Here is a 13,044-nt window from a genome sequence, read left to right as displayed (position 1 = left end):
GACAAAAGTCACAAAACGCCCAAAATCACTAACGACTAGTGATTATATTTCCAAAACACCAAATCAAGTCAACATCTAATTTTGACCAAAATCAAACTCTTTAACACACCCAAATCACCACCATACCACCAATTGATTAACAACACTATCAAAGGTTGGCTTTAGATCATAAACATAGACATCCACAACAACTTCACCTCTTTGAGGCATTTCATCAAACACCTTGTGTGCATGACTTCAAACTTGTTCTTATTCTAATGCCCCGTCTTAATCCATCTGGACGAATACATTACATTTGGTTACATCGCGAGGTACTTGACCTCTATATGATACATTTTAACAATATACCTGTAGTAATAATTATGTATAGAGATTATGTGTAAACTCAAGCTATTAGGTTTTAAATATCAAGATATATTAATTAGATATATTTTGAATAAATAAACTCATAATATAATACTATACGTTTAATATTTTGTTATCGTTGATCCATTATGTTCGACTCCTTTATATTTAATATACTCTATGCTTTCAAAATAACAAGTTTTAGTTTTAAATTAATTTTCATGATAACTAAATCACATAATAATTTATTAATATATTTAATTTATTATGTATAACTATTTACACATATAATTATTTATACATACTTTTATGTTTACAATTAAAGGTTCGTGAATCGTTGGAAGCAGTCGAAGGTCGAATAAATTCATGAAAACAGTTCAAAAGTTTTGAGACTCGGCATTACAGACTTTGCTTATCGTGTCGAGTTCATATTAAGATTAAGTTTAAATTTAGTCGAAAATTTCCGGGTCGTCACAGTATCTACCCGTTAAAGAAATTTCGTCCCGAAATTTGAGTGGAATCGTCATGGTTGACAATAAATATGTTTTCATGACTCATTTGAGCTGATAAATAGAGTTTAATCATCAGTGAGTAATATGGAATAAACAATTCGTTTATATGAAGTGTACGAGTGAAGCTATTACAAAAGAGTGAAGTGAGTAAATGCAGATTTGTCTTAACCGGTGATGTAGTCACGGTTGATTTCCGGGATTCAAGGGATTTAAAGAAAATCTTCGTAATAAGATTTGATTCTTCGGTACTTAAGGAAATTAGGATCCTCTTTGGTTAAATGCGATAATCTGTCTCGATTGCTCTGTCTGATATTTCACTATAAATTAAACTCTTCGGTTCCATTATTCTTACCATTCATATACATTCTTTCTTAGTTCATACATCCAAAAGATTGTAAAAATGCTTAAATCCAATTCTAATCCTTGATATTTTTCTAATTATCATTTCTGTCGTCATTCTTTTCAATCTTCCACCAAAAAAATCTGTTTACTTCTACTATTACCTTGGGGTGATACTATTCTTAATTATACCGTGTGTTTATATTGCTATTCGTATTAATATCCACGGTTTGTAATTTCTGAGTTGTTGTTGGGTTTTATATCTTCCTTTATATTTCGATGTCTCTGATTCTGTCCTTCTGTAATTATTGACATCCACAGTTAATACTCTCTCCAATTTACTGTGATTTATACTCTAATTTATTTCAGATCTTCATTCTTTTGTTTTCTCTTCCCGACTTTAAATCAAGCGAATAATGGTCCAGAATTCGTAATTATGGAGTTTCGAAAGAACTTAATGTTCTAAACAAGAAAGAACGTAATCGCACGATTTGATTTGTCAAATTACCCGAATCGCTGAGAATAGAACTATGAAGAATATATTTTCTTGATATGTTCAGAAATTAAGCAGAATGAAACGGTATATGAGATAATTTCCTCATTTTTTAATTTTTTTATTAAACGGTCACATTAGAAATGGGCCGGTCAAATTTCGCCGCGTGTCAAACACGTCTATAATCTTCTATGTGTCACCACCAAATACGTGTAAGGGTGCAAACCAAAGTCCGACATCGGTCATGAGACAAAACAAATGTCTTTATATAAGTTTAAGGGGAAGTCTTTCTATCACCAATTGGTTTTAGAAAAGGATGAATTCTTGGGCTTATATTGCAGGACATTATGATTGGGCTATACGATCCTTACAACACGCCATCAACTTGACCACCAACACCTCGCACTATGGCTTGTTGCTCCAAAAATCTCGAACATGTGAGTTACAAATGCTATTACGGAGTATTTCGTTACGAAAAACTTGATTTCAAGCGGAAAACATACAAATAAATAAAAGTAATTTGTACTCCATATGTGTAAATTTTTATTCAGAACAGATGATAAAAATGAAACGCCATATGCACAAGTTAAAGTTAATTAACTAACCGAGAGTCGAGACAAAACTAACCAAGTCCATTTCTGATGACATTCGGGTTCGGTTTAGGGTTCGGGTATAGGCAAACACAATCAAATCTCTCTCGCTTGTTGATTGGGTCTTGCTTTCTCGCTACCACCCAAACACAAACTCTCTTTCAAATCTGCTATTGTCATACAAAATCATCCAGCCCTAATTTCAAGTCACTAAAGCCCTAATCTCAAATCTCTAGCTCAATTGATTTCCCCTGTATCAAAATTCTTTAAATAGTTTCTCATCAATTTCTCTCGGATCTTTTCTTCTCGAAACTTTCGATGGCTGAGGATCTAATTTCTTCTAAACTTACTGATAACTCATGGACTCCTAAAGGTATCATCCTATCATCTCCTTTTATTTTAATTGTTATCATTATTGTCGATTAATGATACGGCTAATTGACTATTTAGTGTTATTGTTATATGTTAGGGTTTACTGATCTGCGATTCGTTGATTACGTCACGCTGATTCAAATTAATTCCTACTGTATTAAGTTAGGGTTTATGAATTGCTTAATTTGAATTATTGCTTATTGATTATAGAGTATGTAATGTGTTCATCTGTATATCGGTTAAGTTAATTTTACTATTCTTCGTTTAGTTCCATTGATGATTGAGAAATTAATATTCGTGAGTCATGGATCATCTTATATCAGTTGATTTTCGCTTTGATTAGTTTTGACATTTATGTCACCGGTGGATTTAAAGCAAAAGTTTAGTTTTATCTCAGTTCTACTTGGATCTACTTTTTAGATCTGAATTTTGTAATGCTTTATGGATTTGACATTTAGCTATCTTAAAGCATGCGATTGTAGCCTGTTTCAGCACCTGAGATGTTTCTTTTGTAACTGTGTGTGTATATACACCTGAGAAGTTATATCATCTTCAATTGCTGCTTTATTGTTTTTTAGTTAATGTTTGAGATGCTTTGCGAAATCGCTGCTCGTTTGATCAATTATAGTTTTTAACACGTGTTGGTTTCATAATAGTGGAAACATCTGGTGGAAATGATGAGGACAAGGTGATGGGCTTCTTTGATGATTCTAAAGGTATGTTTCTTCAATGGTTTGTAGATGTATAATATTTGCTTACCAAGTAAACTGTAACAAGTGGTATTTTTATTCCCTTAGTATCATATTCTGTTAATTATTAGTTCTAATCTTTTATGGTATTTGCTTGGTTTATTTTAGATCATCTAGCCTTGGACAGCACCATGCCCTTGTCTCCTCAATGGCTTTATGCTAAGCCAAACGAGAACAAGACGGTATGTGATCGTTTTTTTTAGAAGGGCTACATATATATGTCACATGGTTTCTCCTAATAAAAAAGTTTAATGGTCTGAAAAATTGTTTTTTTCGTACTATGATGACAGGATCGTGCACCGAGTTCTCTCTCTCTTGGAAGTTCTGCAGATATCAATGTGAAGGACTTGCGTTCTGATGCAACTGATGACAAAAAAGACTGGAGGAAAGTTGCAAGTGAAACCGAAAGTGCTCGACGTTGGCGTGAAGAAGAAAGGGAGACAGGCTTACTCGGTAGACGTGAGCGCAGGAAAATAGACCGCCGTGCAGATGTCGGTAGAGACAGCACTGATACTAGGGTTCCGCCTCCATCTGACAGGTGGAATGATGCTGGTAACCGCAATGCTGGGTCTGATTCGCGTCGTGACAGTAAATGGTCATCTAGGTGGGGCCCTGATGAAAAAGAAAAGGAAAAAGAAGCTCGAATGGAGAAGAAGACAGATGTTGAAAAGGAAGATGCTCATGGAGACACTCAAACTCATTCGGTTACCTCTAAATTACTTTCAGAGCGTGATCCAGATGCTCGTGATAAGTGGAGGCCACGTCACAGGATGGAGACAAACTCTACCGCACCTGGTTCTTTCCGGGCTGCACCTGGATTTGGGCTAGAGAAAGGACGAGCTGAGGGTTCCAATGCGGGTTTTACCATTGGACGTGGCAGGTCTAGTGGAACTGGTCCAAGGCCTTCGTCTGCGGGGTCCATTGGGAACAACGATAGTGTTCCTGGAAAGCCTGGTGTTTCTGATGGCATGTTTTTCTATCCAAGGGGAAAGCTTCTTGATATATACCGTAGTCAGAAGCTTGAACCGTCTTTTAGTAATATGTCTGACAAAATCGTGCAAGTACCTCCTATCACACAAGTAACCTATGTTGAACCACTTGCTTTTGTTGTTCCTGACAAAGAGGAAGAGGTATTTTAAAGTATCTTTACAGTTCTTTCACTTACTTAATTGTTATCTAGATATGAAAACTTAATCTTTTGGTCACAGGCTATTCTTGATGATATATGGAAGGGAAAAGTCACCGATAGTGTACAAGTAAAGGATGGTAATCTTTCCTTGGTGGAGGAGTTGGTTGATCCAAGTAAAGAAAACTGTAAAATAGAGACTGATAGTATTGAACAATGTAATGTTCCTAATACTGACTTTACAGCTGGTGAGTTACAGATTTGTTATATCGGACAATAACATTTGTTAGCACTTAAATGATAACTGTACTTTGCAACAGGGAAGTACTTTACTGGAGTTAAAGACATCAATCAAGATGATGCTTCTAATCTTGAAGTGACTGATGCAACTTATGGGAAACATCATTTGTTTAATGAGGTCCAGTTGTCTTCCGGATTTGATATCAAAACTGATCTTCCTAATGATTCAAACTCACTCTTTGCTATGCCTTCTTCTGAACAACAATGGACGGAAAATATGCACCCTGTAAAGAATAGTATAAATAAACATTTGGCCAGTGGTATACCCTCTGAGGAGTTAAGTTTGTTCTATTGTGATCCACAAGGGGAGATCCAGGGACCATTTCTTGGAGTCGACATCATTTCTTGGTTCGAACAAGGGTTTTTTGGGGCAGATTTACCAGTACGCGTGGCGGATGCACCTGAAGGAACTCCTTTTGAGGAATTAGGAGATGTTTTGCCACACTTAAAAGTTGCTAATAATTACACCAACATGGACCAATCTGGTAGTTTTGAAGAGAATTTGGATCCTGACATCATGGTGCCTGCCCCTGTCTCTGAAATGGGTGTTCTGACGGATGATTCTCATTGGCAGTTGACTGGTAATAATGGTTTATCTGCAAAACCATATTCTGAGGGTCTGGGCTTTCATGACGAAGGTGAGATTATTTTAAGTAACCACATCTTAAGGGATGCTTAGTCGTAGTAATCAGTTTTTAACTTAAGGATATAAATTCTGCTCATTAAAATATGATTAATTTTGGGTGATATAACTAATTTTGGATAATAATTATCATTTCATTCTTTCCCTTTTGTTTGCAGAGATTTTGTTCCCAGGTAGGCCTGGTAGCAGTCATGATATTATGGGGAATGCTGTAAGAGGCATGCCATCTGGAAATTATGTGAACAACCATGCGGTTCCTACTGAGGTGACGAACCCTGCTGTTCCTGGTCAGCATGAAAACAAGATGCACCCGTTTGGGTTGTTGTGGTCTGAGCTTGAGGAGTCTAGTTTAAGAACAGAACAGTCATCTAAGCCACCTTTTAGTGGCGGTTTTCATCAGCAACTTATGAATCCTGTTGGTGCAGTGGCTGACCAATTTTTACCCGTGAATCAAGAAGTTAATCATTTCGATTTAGCCGAGAAACTTAGGGCTCAACACATCCAGCAGCAGCTGCTCCAACAGCATAATCTATTGTCTTCTTCACACATAAATGAACCCATGCTTGACCAACTTTCGGGTCGAAATCTCATAAACCAACAACAGTTGGCTGGTCAAAGTGGTCAAGATCTTGATCACTTTTTGGCACTGCAGTTGCAACAGCAACATCAACAGCAACAGCAGCAGCAACAGCAGCTGCAACAGAGGCAAATTCAGCTTCAGCTTCAACAGCAGATGCATCTCAAGGAGCAGCAAACTAGACAACAAATGATGCTTGAACAATTATTACAAAATCCGATGCAAGATGGATGCTTGAGGTCACGTAACGATGCTGTGAGATCCAATAACCCGCTCGATCAAGTTTATCTAAAGCATCAGATCTTAAGTGAAATGCAACAACGTTTACCGCATCAGCAAAGACATGTTGATCCCTCAATAGAGCATTTGCTTAGAGCAAAATATGGTCAGCAAGGTCACCAAGACGAACTCTTAGAGTTGATGTTGCGCGCTAAGCATGGACAGATGTCATCTTTAGAACACCAGATGCTTCAACGTGACCAGTTTCACGGGAGGCAGTTGCCGATGGGGTTGAGGCAAAGGGTCGAAATGGAGGAAGAAAGGCAACTCGGTTCTGACTGGTTTCACCGAGTTAACTCAGCTGGACTCGATCCTTTAGATTTCTATCATCAGCAACAAAGACAATCTCCTGAAGACTTTAGTCATCTGGAACGGAATCTGTCGGTGCAGGAACGGCTTCAGCGGGGCCTATATGACCCTAACATGTTACCATACGAAAGATCATTGTCAATGCCAGGTGGCGGTCCAGGAATGAACCCTGATGTTGTAAATTCTTTGGGCCGAGCCAAAAGCATAGAATTTCAAGATTTGAATGCTCAGTTACACCATTCTAGTCAAGCTGCTCATTTTCCTTCAAGTGTTATCTCTCATCAATCTAACCATTCATTATCCTCTAATAATTTCCATCCATCTCATTTGGATGTGATTGAAGGCCACAATGGTCAAATGTCAAACGAGTGGATGGATTCACGGATTCAGCAATTGCATATAAATGAGAGGCAGAAAAGTGAAATGGAAGCTCGAAGGAGATCGGAAGATCAAAGTCATTGGATGTCAGGTGGAGCTAATGATGACAATTCAAAAAGGTTGCTCATGGAATTACTACACCCGAAACCAATCAATCAACTTACGGATCCGTTAGATATTAATAGTGGAATGAATTTTGAAAGAAGGCAACCTTCCTTTAACCACTCTGATCAACAAGTTGGGCTTAACCAAAACCACCCATTTGCGGTCGGATCTTATGGGTCTAGTCTAGGTGCATCAATGGATGAGTCAATAATTGGGTTCATAGGTAATGAAGAGAACCCGTTAATTGGTGGTAATGGCTCGTCTCAGGCAGTTTATACACATTCTTTGGTAGGCTCGCCGCCTTTAGATATTATGAAGGGTGCAGGTGCAGAAACTCAAGAATGTATGGGTCAACAGGGTAGTGGTAATATCTATATACTAGCTTTCTGTCGTCTTATAAACTTTCATTAATGTATATTGTTGTTTCTGACATGGTTTCTGTTGGGAACACAGGTTATTACACTGACAAGGTTGGACCTACCGAATCCTTTTCTGTTGAGGCTAAAGAACGGTAAGGAAAAGTCAATGGAACATTGAACTTGTAAAAATTCATTCCATAATCATATCTGATAATGGGTTACAAAGAAGTGAAACTTCCTGTAGCTTTTGTTACATTATTATGTGTGTATTATAATTGTATTCATGTACCTTCGTGCATAACACATAAGTTAATAAATAAACCTATGATTTGTTTTTTTAGCATCAGTTGCAATAACTTAGTTTACAGGGTGACAGCTACGTCCAAGAGGCCTGAAAATATATTGTTGAAACGTCCACTGGTTGCACGTGCAGCCTCATCTCATGAAGGGTTATCTGAGCTGGCATCAGACCCTGATCCCAGAGGGAGGAGCGCCCCTACGATGATATATTCTGAAGGTATGTGATGTAAATGTTTAAACCTCATCATGCATTGATCTTTATGAATCTTAATGAAGTACCAACAGTTTGCCTACGAAGCTCGCCTTATAAGTACTGTTATATTTTGTCAGTAACAAGTCAAAAGTCGATTTATGCTTTTTTAGAATCCTATATATCTATATTTATTCTATGTTACTATTATTATATTGATATTGAATTGATATTAATTTATGGTTTTTGTTGTTGTACTTAACATCGTTAAATCCTGTCCAGCGTTTTTTGTTTGTCCAATTTATTTTCTTTTCTTCATATTTTTATTTTTTCACCTAGTGGATTCTATTATCAGGTGGGAGACAGGAAGCAGGAGGGAGCGTATCAAACCAAACCGCTGAAAACATGAGTGCTGCTGTCAAGGACATTCACTTTAGGAGAACATCATCTTATAGTGATGCTGACATGTCAGAGACGACATCTTTTAGTGACATGCTTAAAAGCAACGCTAAGAAGACAGATCATGCAGCAGCAGCAGCAACTGCTAGTTTAGAGAGTGGAGATGGACAAGGTGGTAAAACGGGAAAGAAGAAAGGAAAGAAGGGAAGGCAAATTGACCCAGCCCTACTGGGGTTTAAGGTTACTAGTAACCGAATAATGATGGGTGAGATTCAACGTATAGAAGATTAACCCAACCTGTGAGTCCTTTTTTTTCTTTTAATTTTTTATTAAAATCATTTGTTGTTTATTAGCTTGTATGGATGGATATCACAGTTTTGTGCAAAGTTGTTTAGATATAATTTATACACCCCTAATTTAACATCAATTTCTTTTGATGTTGGGGGTGATGAGAGGTTAGGTTGCATAGAATTCAGCTTGTACAAAATCTTTTCCTTTTGAGGACATAATACGAAGTTTACTTGTTAAAGCTTGCATGGACCTTTTCTTTTTGAAGATCTAATACGTAGATAACTTGTCGACACATGATGTATAATATACCCCTTCATTGGGCTCGAAGCTCAAAGTTTAACTTGTTATTTATATAGGATCATATACACCTTGTTTCCTTACGTTAATAGCAAGTTGCCTAAGGTTTGTACACTCGTAAGCATTCAAGTAGAAAGTGGGTTGGAACTTGGAAGGGTTAGACGAGATGGGTGTAACAATCAAAATGAGTCAAGGTTATATGGGTACTTTTTTTTTTTTTTTTTTTTTTTTTGTTACATGCTATTCAACTTGACTAGTAGAAATTAAAATCTTGTGATGATTACTTTTGTAAAATTTAGTTTTTTCGTGTTTTAACCGAAATAGAATCTAATTCGAATTCGGTTTAGCTTTGGTTTTTGGTTTTCTGTCAAAATTTTCAAAACCGAACTGAAAAAACCAAAAACCAAAAACCAAAAACCAAACTGAATATATGAATATATCCTGCAGTAAGCCTCCTGGTAGAAAAGTAATTTTACCGCCTTAATAATGCGTTGAATACTTGAATTAATCATGATTGCTAACGGATAAGAATAATATCAAGTTGTAAAATAACATGATTGAGCATGTTACATGGTTTGGGTGTAGGAAAAATAAGGGGTGACGTCCACTATTTATTATTTTCATTTATTTTATTGTAACATGTTTATTCATAAAAAGTAACATGATGGTTCTAGTTATAGCAGATAATCCCAACCCAATTGCTAACAGAGTACTTAACACGGTTTTTAAGAGCCATACATGTAGAAAACAAAGAAGGGAGTTGCAACTAAATTTAAATACAAACCCATACCCTGACCTTGACGAAATTGTTTACTGTTGTTGTTGTTGTTGTTGTTGTTGTAAAATAGTTAAGAGATATATCTCATCCTTGATATTAAAACCGGCTTATAGGAAGTCAAAATGTCATTCAACTTGGCAAACACTAGTACCAGAGGTGGCAAAAACTGAACCAATCTATAAAACAGGGTTCCAGGCCTTGGACACTCGAGTTTTTTCTTGTTATACAATCTCTTAAACTCAAAAAACTTGAAATCTTCTAATCATGTAGCTCAAATAAACCAAAAACACTCATTATCGAAGTACTTAACTGATGTCAAAATGGATCCTATTTAATTACAGACTTACAAAGATACAGTAACATGTAAACTGTGAACAAATATAATCCTGTTTCTGTTTCAACATGCTATATACAGTTGTACAATTGTAATAAGATAAAAAACTACATAACAAACAAAATTTACCTAATCAAATAATAAAATTACAAAATAGAACTATTACATCAGTCCCACATTTTTGTTGTTTTCAGTAGATTCTTGAATGCCCCTGTAGTTTGCTTCACAGTTGATACAGCTTGTATGCCATTCAATTGAGTCTCCACCACCTTCTCAGTACCTTGTCAATATAGTAACAATAAAAATCCTCAAAATTAAAGAAAAAAATGGATCGAATTCGGGTCAATTTTGCAACTATAACGGAATAACTACTTTTTAAACTGAAATAAATATAATAATAATATAAATTAGGAAAAATGTTAAACGTGATACTGGAAACCGCATTTTACCTTCGAATAACGTCTCGATCATTGACTCAATATCTTCAGGTTGATACTTTATGTACTTATCAATGCTCTTAGTACCTTCAAACTGCGGTTTATATCGCCCGACAAATGACCTATACGCCGGACTCACGACCGCAGATATCGAGACTCGAATCTCTGATAACAATTGATCGTCGCTTACCACCCAACCACTTTGTGTCTTGTGTATTTCATCAAACATTGCGTTAAAATTCTTGAACCTTTCTTTTAGTCTTTTTCTACTCGGTTTACCGTTTACTTGAACACCTTCTTGTGTAAGCCATTGTAACAATTTGGTCCACGTTTCGCGTTGGTAACTCTTGTGGTAGTTTCTAACATCCGATGACTTACGAAGACACCAGTTGTCTCCGATAAGTTGTTTCATTTCGTTTGTACTTTTAACCACTTGTAAAATGTACCGATAATTGTTCATTAGAAATATGTACCGCAACGATAGATCTTTATAGAGTCCCGATTTTGTTTCCAAGTTAGCTTCTAGCAAGTCGATAACTGACAATAACTGTGTCGATAATGATGAGTTATTTACGTCGGATATAGGTTCATTTCCAACTTTAACGTACTGTCGAAAAATATGTTCCAACGTTTTTTGGTACTCTTCGACTGCACACTTTATGTAGTTCATAACGTAACGTATGAGGGGGTGCACTCCACCCCCTGATACTGTTGTTTTATTACTGTCGCTCTGAATGTTGCTTTTTAAATCGTAAAACATGTTTACCACAGCCTCGCCAATGTTGTCGCCGGCCGATGATATCTCTGATTTCAATGTACTTGATTCATCCGGTTCCACGTCACTCGACAATGAATCTTCGATTACCGCTCTAAGACTACGAATTGCTTCATACATATCGATAAACTTGAACAAGCGTTTTCCCTTCGGTTTTTCCATTGCTACCGCGTTTGCATATTCAATAAGTGACGTGGTAATATCGCGAATTAGGTTGATGAATACGCCTGAAAAGTGATGAGAGAAAATTGTCTCTCCGAGCTTCTTTTCGGCGGGAAAAAGGACATTCGAACAATGGTTTGTTAATTTAACCCAGCGGGTTATATCGGGCTCAAGTGAAGCCCATTTTGATTTATGAACATCTTCAACATTTAATTTTTCGAATTCGTACCTCTTGAGTTGCTCCATTAATTCATCTTTTCGTATTGTACCATACACTTGACAACATTCGTATTTGTACCCTGTATCAATCATTATTAGAGCGATTTTGCTCATTAAATTTACGTTTTCTTCCGAATAACCTGGAAACTCATCTTCATTATTCGATTCCAATGTGGCCCCTTTTGCTATTGGTTCATAAGAAGCATTCAAATCTAATAAAAGAGCTCGAAACTCTTCTTCCATTAACAACATCGCTTGTTGTAAAATCTTATTAATGTTGTCAAAAGACGATGTATTTTCGCTTAAAACAACTTTAAGTTTGGATAGACGTCGAATGGCCTCTATGAAATACTCGTCATCATTCATCATGTTACCAAATCTTGATCCTGATTTTAATGCATTATACGCTTTAATCTTTGATTCGATTATTCTAACAAAAGTGTCCACCGTATTAGGAACTCGAGTTGAGTTACTTTTTTCGTTGTCATTAGATGATTGTTCCATCAAATTATCTATTTCAATAGAGATTTGATCATGATCAATGTTTAACAAAGATTCGTCTTGATCGTCCACAACTTCTGCGTTGCCTTTTTTGCGATTTTTAGACTTGGCATTACATTTTTTTTCCATTGAAGAATTGGATGAGATGGATTCAGAAAGAGGCTTGAATCAAAATGTGGATGAATTAAGGTGTTCAAACTTGTTGTTTTCGAATTTAGGGAATTAATTATGTATGGACATTGTTAATTGATATTGATTTTCAGACCGGCTAAGGAGGAGGGTCAAGCATTTGTGGAAAATACTACGAGTAAAGATTTTGTATTCTAATTCTAATAAAGATTGAATAAAAGCAGAAAATAGTTAAATGGTTTGATAACAGTAATTAACGTTTAGTATAAAGATTTTTTCACGTATCTGTCACTAGCAGTATAATAAATGATGGTTTAAACGCTGGATAAAAAAAATTAAAAAGTTACTATAATATAGAATTAATGGTAACAAACATCTGAGTAATATTTTGTTAGTGGTGTGTAGAATATGATCTAAAGAATGTTTTGGTTCATAGATTTGTTTGTTCCTTTTAGCCTTTAGCGAAACTCTTCTTCATCATCTTGTTCCATCCTTCAGTGATAGACGCAATTATACTACTCTATTCCTACACTACTCTATTCCTATGAAGGAGCCAATAGAGAGTGGGGAAGGGACGGATTTTAGAATACCGACATCTCTAGCGTCATTGAGCTAGGGTTTTTTTTCATGAACCAGAATTTATAGACAATGTTGCATTTCTCAAAAAGTAAATATCAATATAAAAAGACAAAATTTCATTCATCGTCCCTGAACTTTATATCAAATTTGACTCCATGTCATTTTTCTTTTTTTTGT

The 13,044-nt window shown here is 36.1% G+C and overlaps 2 protein-coding genes across 3 annotated transcripts; one reads left to right on the top strand and one right to left on the bottom strand.

Moving 5' to 3' along the window:
• The first annotated feature begins 2,426 nt into the window (after positions 1 to 2,426).
• Positions 2,427 to 8,894, top strand: LOC139844546 (uncharacterized). Of its 2 annotated transcripts, none has more exons than XM_071834769.1 (10): positions 2,427 to 2,652; positions 3,308 to 3,367; positions 3,509 to 3,582; positions 3,691 to 4,530; positions 4,609 to 4,744; positions 4,847 to 5,464; positions 5,628 to 7,481; positions 7,571 to 7,628; positions 7,845 to 7,993; positions 8,322 to 8,894. In XM_071834769.1, exons 1-10 carry the CDS (start codon positions 2,598 to 2,600, stop codon positions 8,654 to 8,656), a joined length of 4,179 nt encoding a protein of 1,392 aa, XP_071690870.1. In that variant the 5' UTR covers positions 2,427 to 2,597; the 3' UTR covers positions 8,657 to 8,894. The 2 variants fall into 2 exon arrangements, with proteins under 2 accessions (XP_071690870.1, XP_071690869.1); XM_071834768.1 differs by having other exon boundaries at positions 4,609 to 4,774.
• A 386-nt stretch (positions 8,895 to 9,280) lies between these two features.
• On the bottom strand, positions 9,281 to 12,288 carry LOC139842322 (exocyst complex component EXO70C1-like). The gene is made up of 3 exons (XM_071832473.1): positions 10,515 to 12,288; positions 9,883 to 9,989; positions 9,281 to 9,340 (listed from the first exon to the last, which is right to left on the bottom strand). The coding sequence occupies exons 1-3, from the start codon at positions 12,286 to 12,288 to the stop codon at positions 9,281 to 9,283; spliced, it is 1,941 nt and encodes a 646-aa protein (XP_071688574.1).
• Positions 12,289 to 13,044: the final 756 nt, after the last annotated feature.

The sequence above is a fragment of the Rutidosis leptorrhynchoides genome, chromosome 4 (genome assembly GCF_046630445.1).
Source record: "Rutidosis leptorrhynchoides isolate AG116_Rl617_1_P2 chromosome 4, CSIRO_AGI_Rlap_v1, whole genome shotgun sequence".
In the NCBI taxonomy this organism is placed as follows: Eukaryota; Viridiplantae; Streptophyta; class Magnoliopsida; order Asterales; family Asteraceae; genus Rutidosis; species Rutidosis leptorrhynchoides.
The sequence above is the reverse complement of the archived record's forward strand: the minus strand, read 5'-3'. Positions and strand labels throughout refer to the sequence as shown.